We start from the raw sequence: 7,229 nt of genomic DNA on the forward strand, positions 1-7,229 counted from the left end.
TACGTCCGTCTGGAGTAGCTTGTGAAGGTCAACCACGAACGACTCCGCCTAGTGCCGCTCCGTTAAGTCCTTCACACAAGCATACGAGATTGGGATGTTCACTATACTGGTGTATTGTGAGTTTTTGATCGCGTCGAGCTAAGCATTACAGACTTTGGGTCCGAAACAGGGTCAGATGTGTTTCGCAAACACCGTCCATGAAGGAGCCGTTGTGAAATGTTGTACCTCCTGTACCATAGAACTGCAGACCTGCCAAATGGTAGGAGCTCGTCCTACCTTTCCGACTTTCCGTGCATCTTTTGACCCGTCAAAGGTTGGATGGAACTTGGGGCGACATGATTGTCATCAATGCTATCTTGCTTGAGGTAAGGTCCTGAAAGATTGCTCACTGTCGATGTGCTAGCCCCATCTTGGGCTCGACACTGCTTGGCCATAGATGGTATGCGGAGATATGTCTTAAGTTCAGTACTAGTGTGTCATGGGCACGAGAAAGGTTTGGTTATGGGATAAGCCTAATTTTTTCTTCTTTATTGATTCTATGATATCACGTACTATCTGAGCATACCATTATATATAGGGTTGGCTGATGCAGACCTGATCTTAACTTTCCAACCAACACAAATAATCTTTATCTACCAAAATAAGTAGCTAAACTGACATTCAAGTAAACTAAAGATAGGCTTAGTTGTCAGATGATTTGACCCCCTCCTTGTACCAACGCCCATATGCTGGCCCCACAAGATATATCAGTTGTGGATTTGTGATCCAAACTCCAAATGGGTGCTCACACACCAACTTTTTAGTTCACCGAATTCGTGTATACTCAGATTATCCATTTACATGAATTGGATTATGCAACTAGCAAACTTGGTATAATTACAGTTTTTCTTGTGTTAATTCAGTTTACCAATGCCATAGATGTGGATGGCGCCAGAGAAGCAATATTCCGAATTCTTCGTAACAAGGGAGAAGAAAGGGTCATCTATTTTCATGGTTGGAGTGGACTTGGGGCATCTACCGTTCTTAGATCCATAGCAGAAGTTATCCCTTCTAAGAGAACCACTCCGGAACTATGCTTTGATAAAATAATTCATATAGATTGCTCGGAGTGGAAAGGTAGGAGGGCGTTGCAGAGGGCAATTGCAGAGGAGCTACACCTTGACAGCTCAGTAATGGATATACTGGATAAGCAGGATGGAGATGATGATTTTAATGGAGTTGATGAAATTTCAAGGGATGAAATAACAGCTGTGTCAGGAGAGATCTATCACATTCTGAAGGACAGTAGATTTATTCTTATTTTCCATTCCGGGATTGATGATGAGATCGATCTATATCCCCTTGGTATTCCTTCATTTGGCAAGTTCACAAAGAACATAATGATATGGACATACAAAAGGAGGATATTGACCATAACAGAATACGAACAACATAAACTAATACAAAAACTGAGGTACACCCATCTTTTGGCTTATGATAGAGAAAATTATTTAACAAGTGGACAGTTGTATGCACTATTGTGTAAAGAGGCTGCCTTCATAGCTGCTCGCTATCAATGCTTGTGGGGAGTCAATCCAATGAAGGTTGCTGACTGTTATGTTTACACACTATTCCTGCAACGTAGTTTTCACAACAAGACCAATTCTGATTGGGTTGGTGTTGCTTCCAATTGTTGGATATGTGATGGGATACTGCAGAAAGACATAACATTGGAGATACGTGACGTGTTGCACCGAGAGATAAGCTGGGAGTGTGATGATAATGTGCTCGCAAAGTTCAAGGAAGATTTCAAGCTTCCTTTCCTGATTGTTAAAGAAGATGGTGTGTATGAAGAAGGACAATACCGTTGGATTTCAACCAGGTCAAGTGATAGGGAAATACATGCTATGAAATCTTTACCTGAAGAGACATCGTCATTCTTCTTGGAATTTGTAATGTCCGATAAGCCAGTAGCATTACCAGATGGTTTGTTTGAACATTCCAACAACCTTGGTGTGCTATCCCTCTGTTGTTGTGCCTTCAATTTTGCATCACCTCCTTTCTTGAAATGCCATGGCCTACGATTCCTTGGGCTGGACAATTGTACAGATGACAAAACAGGTGAAGGAAAGGATTATGCCGGGTGGGTTTCTCTGCATAGCTTGTGGGTGTTGGACCTACGCTACACTGTGTGGAATGAAATCTTATCACAGGAAAAGTTGGATCTAATGGATAACCTCGTGGAGCTTAGCATGGAGGGAGTCTGGTGTTGGCAGTACATAAGTTGCTTACAAGGCCGGCTACCGAATCTTCAAAGGCTCAGGATAATCAAGCCTACACGTGGACCCGATATTTCAACAGATCCAAGCAACTCCTTCATGGACAAAGCAAAGCTAGAAATACTTGACCTGTCTGGCAACAGTGAGATGAACATTGTACCAAACAGCCTATCTAAGGCAAGTAGGCTCCAAGTGCTTATTCTGGATGGTTGCAATGAGCTTAAAGATGTTGTTGTCCCTGATGGGCTACCTCGCTTGCTGAAGTCCTTCAGCTTTGATGGATATGGGTCTGCTTCCTGCCGGGCACCAACTGTTGAGCTACCTTCGAAACAAGAACGTCCATCTACCCCAACAACAAAGGAGGGTGCCAGTATCTCTAAGATTTCCCTCGAAGGTTGCTCACAATTGGAGAATTTGTTTGTTCGTGGATTGGCCAATCTCGTTGAGCTTGACCTCTCCGGAGCTGCAATCAAGACACTTAATTTCAATACTATGGTGTTAGAAGTACCAATGTTGAAGCGATTATTTCTGCTAGGATGTGAGCACCTTCGGGCAATAATTTGGAGCAGCCTTACTGATAGCTTCAAGTTGGAATTGTTATGCATTGATACGCGAGCTGGAACTGGCCGTTCTCGGCCATGCATTGACCGGAACAATTCCTTTCAGTTGGAGGTGCACGCCATTGTTGTGGATGCAAGGCTTGCTCGGTCAGTGTGGCAACTATTATGTAATCATTATGCAGCTGCTGAGAATGTTTATCTTAATATCCATGTCACCTCTGCTGTGTATAGTGAGCTGAGTCAATCCAAAGTGAAAGAAAAGGAGAAGAAGATTGACATGTATGGAGATCAAGTTAGCCTGCTGCAGCTTGTTCAAGCAGACCGGTACAGTGATGTCCAAAGCATGGTTGGTGATGCCCCTGCTGCAGCCTTTCCTAAGCCTCCGGCTAACAACCTGGATCGGCATATCGAGATTACTAAAGGGAGCCACGTCTTGGACAGTGGACTGGGATATGTGATGACAAGGTTTGCTGATTCCCTGCATGTCCATGATGTCTCAACAAGTGCTAGTTTGCCTACGGTATTATGGAGGTTGCTCAGGCAGTGCCGCGTGGAGAGGTGCCCCAAGTTGGGTGAAGCCTTCCCCTCGGAAACATTTGAATTTCTGAAGCTGGAGACCTTCTGGGCGTCCGATCTCCTAACAACCCGCTGGATATGCAGTAAAGGTTACCGCGAATTCAATGATGGTTCGTTCGGAAAGCTGCAGCATCTACGGTTGCGCTCTTGCCCCAGCCTCCAGTTCGTGCTCCCTGTGTGGTTCCGCTCCTTCCCAAGTTTGGAGACCCTCCACATCATCCACTGCGGAGACCTCAGGCATATATTCGTGCTAGACAAACGGTGGTGCCCAGGGGAAACATCCATCCAAGTTGTAGCATTCCCAAGGCTGACAACCATCCACCTGCACGACCTGCCAGTGTTGCAGCAGATCTGCGAGGTGAAGATGGTGGCACCAAAGCTCAATACCATCAAGATCAGAGGATGCTGGGGCCTGCGCCGGCTGCCGGTGGTGGGTGCCCGCAGCGGAGACATGAAGAAGCCGACCGTCGAGATCGAGAAAGACGTCTGGGGCGCTCTGGACTGGGACGAGGAGGTGGCCCCTGGCCACTTTGAGGCACCGCTGCACTCACGCTACTACAAGAAGAAACTACCCAGGGTCTCCGTCCTCAGGTACTCTCTCTGACATGTAACAAATCCATTTTTGTAAACTGCCAATATCATACTCAATGTCAGTTTTGCTACTCACCCTTTTTTTTCTGCACTCTGCCACTTACATTGTGTAGGTGATCCTTGCGCTGTGCTGCACTGATGTGGTTCTTCCATCCTTAATGGGAGACCAGATGGACGCTCCCTCCTGCAGGTCCTGCTGTCTGCTGCATGTTTGGTTTATTGTGTGCTTCCCGGGTTGCTTGAAAGAGATTTGCTGGTGGTGTCGGTCATCGGTCGATCGGCTCCTACTGCTACTGTGTGTTGTTGTGTCAGGTGTGAGCTTGTGGTGGCGCTCACCTTTGTGGCTTTCAAATAAGAAGCAGCATGGTTCTTGGCTGCTTGCACTGACGTGTGTGCGCGCGGAAGTATGGCTTGCGATTGAGGATGCCTGCTTACTGCCTCTTGGCTGCATGAGTATGAACTTGGAGTGATTGACTAAGTAGCAGCCCTGTGTCCCTGCGTGCATCTACGGGGCTGCCTGGTGTGGTTTGCGAGTGTGTTAATCTGAACACAGAAGCAGCTGGTTCAGTGCATTGGCTTGCGTTGGACCTGCTATTATCCGTGTGCCTGTTATGCTTGTGGAATAAACAGATTGTGATACTAGGAGAACGGATTTCAGTTTGTGCTTCTATTATGCTTGGTATCGATGAATTGTATATTGTCGTATGTATGCTGTGTCATTTTGTGATATACTTTACAATTAAAACAATTTCTGAAGAAATCTCACTAAATTTCTTAACTTTTTTTGAAATGAAAAGATAGATCATTTTAGACACGTCTGGCACCCCAGAAGTCCTTGTCGAAAATCTGTGCATTCCTGGCGTTCCACAAGGTGACAGCGCATGCGGCAAAAAGTATATGCCAGAGCCTTCCATGTAGGTTTCGCGCTTGCTCAGAGCAGAGGAAGTCTTGGGTTATTTCTGATGTTTCTTAACTGACCGGGTGCCATTTTTCGTAGTTTGTATGACTCTGACTGATTTTTATTCTGGCTCATAGCTTATGGCCATCATTTGGTTATTTGTGCTCTCAATTTGTTGGGCTGTGTGTTCATGGATTTACTACTAGATTCACATGTACAGACCAATTACCAGATGGGAGAAAAATCAGAGTATTGTGTGACTACTCTTTCTGTGTGGAGATACCCTGCAGTCCATCTGTATATTTAGACAGCAGAGCATCATGTGTTCCATCTTTTTGTACTGAAATTTGTGTGCTACCTTAAGCTGCGCTACTGCAAGAAGAATACTGTGTTGCCTAAAAAGAAAAGAGTATTGTCTCATATTTCAGTGTGGACAAAAGTACACTGCAGTCCATCCGTATTAGCAAATTTCACAGCAGAGCATTGTAGGCATCTTTTGTCCTGAAATTTATTTGCTAATCTGGGTTGAACATATGACATCTCTTTTTATCCAAAAGTATATTGTGGGGAAGGCCGTTTTGCCTCTGGGGTGCATATGCTCTCGAATAAACAGTAAAATCAAAATAAATAGTCAATACATTTTAAAAATTCTGAATTTTTGTGTAGATGCTCTTGTTAGTGTAACAAGCGTGCTTGACAATTTTCATGAGAAACGGTATAGCAGTACTTTGTCAGTTAAAAAAAATTAAATTAAGTGTAACGTTTGAAGGTCACATTTGGGGTTTGACTTGTTTTCTTTTGGCACTGGTCAAAATGCTTAAGCTTTCCCTGGCATTTGAGTATGACAATGAACCCATATAATTTTTTTCAGATTTTTTTTTGACGTGAACAGCAAGAGCTCTGCTTTTGCATTGAAGAAGAAAAGAAGTATTACAAGACAGTCAGCCGGGGACAGGGGGAACCCAGCCGGCACTCTGAAGACAAGTACATCAAAACACTGACAAAAAAGGAGAAAAACCCCTCTCAACTATGTGTCCCCAGCGGCCGCCTCCCTGGTAGCCTCGTAGAACATCTTGATCTCTTCTCTGATCAGACCAGCTAGCGCGATCGGCGCCATCTCTTCTCTGTCAGATTTGTTTGACATTTACAAAAAACATATTTGATGTGCAGGAGCATATGCTCTCAAAAGTCGAAATGGATTTGCCATCTTTAATGGGTCTACGCTTTGATGTTGCCCAATTCTTTTTCTGAAAGGATTGCCCAATGTTTGTCAGAGCTTCATTATGTACTTAACTTCTGTACATTGCTTTTCCAATCCCAGTATTATTGCATACATTCATATATTCAAATTCGGTTGTGGCTTTCTATCGAGTGCACCAGATTGCAGGGAGCCCCCATTTCACGCGTAGGTTGCTGAATAGCCACCAACCGGCTTTCCTATTTTTTAATGGTTTTCTCCTTTCATTTTCCTTTTTTGTGTCTTTTGTTTTTTGTTTTTTTCGCTTTGAAGACTGTTCATGAATCTCAATTTCAAAAAAATGTTTGGAATTTCAAAAAAGTTCTTAATTTCAAAAACTTTACATGAACTTTTACAAAATTATGAAGTAAAAAAGTATTCAAAAATTGAAAAATTGTTTAATGAATTCAGAAAATGTTCTTGATTTAAAAAAATGTTACCAAATTTCAAAAAAGTTAATTGATTCAAAAAATGTTCACAAGTTTCGAAAAGGCATTATTGATTTAAAAAATGTTCACGAATTTCCAGAAATGTTCCAAGATTTGAAAATTGCTCCCGGATTTGAAGAAGTTCAAGAGTTTGACATAAAAAGTTCGAGGATTTGAAAAAGGAAAAAAATAAAGGAAATAAAAATGAGAAAAAAAAACGAAACAACAAAGAAAAAACCGGAAGAAAAAAGCAAGAAAAAAGGAGGCCACCGGTACTGAGGAAGAGTAGAACAAGGGAGGTCACAACCGATAACGAGGAAGAGTATAACATAGGAGGCCGCAACCGATAGTGAGGAAGAGTAGAACATTGGAGGCCGCCGCTGCTTGGATCTCAAGAAAGCCACCTCCAAAGTCGTGTCACGCCTCACAGCCGGTGGGCTTGCCCGCTTCACAGAGGTGGAGGCCACTATTCATCCCCTCGTGCTGAAGCTAAACTTGGTGGGCTCATCGCCGGTCGGTGAGCTTGCCCGCTTTGTGGAGGCAGGGGCTACTTTCCTTTTCTATTGAAGCTTCATTTTCCAGGGCTCATGGTCGTTGCCGGAAATGGGAAGGCATGTTGTGGGAAATAGGTGCCACCACTGCCGGCGATCTTTTAGACTAGGTTATAATAACCTAGTCCAC

At 43.7% G+C, this 7,229-nt stretch overlaps 1 protein-coding gene across 1 annotated transcript in view; it reads left to right on the top strand.

The window, feature by feature from the left end:
* LOC125525257 (uncharacterized) overlaps positions 1-4,702 on the top strand; it is a 38,529-nt gene extending 33,827 nt beyond the window's left edge. The window contains exons 3-4 of the mRNA XM_087536680.1: positions 919-3,985; positions 4,099-4,702. Coding sequence (XP_087392806.1) covers positions 919-3,985; positions 4,099-4,102 — 3,071 coding nt within the window. The 3' untranslated portion in view covers positions 4,103-4,702. The remainder of the gene's footprint in view (positions 1-918; positions 3,986-4,098) is intronic.
* The last annotated feature ends 2,527 nt before the right edge of the window (positions 4,703-7,229 follow it).

Source organism: Triticum urartu, chromosome 7A (assembly GCF_056163025.1).
Source record: "Triticum urartu cultivar PI428250 chromosome 7A, HENAU_Tu73, whole genome shotgun sequence".
In the NCBI taxonomy this organism is placed as follows: Eukaryota; Viridiplantae; Streptophyta; class Magnoliopsida; order Poales; family Poaceae; genus Triticum; species Triticum urartu.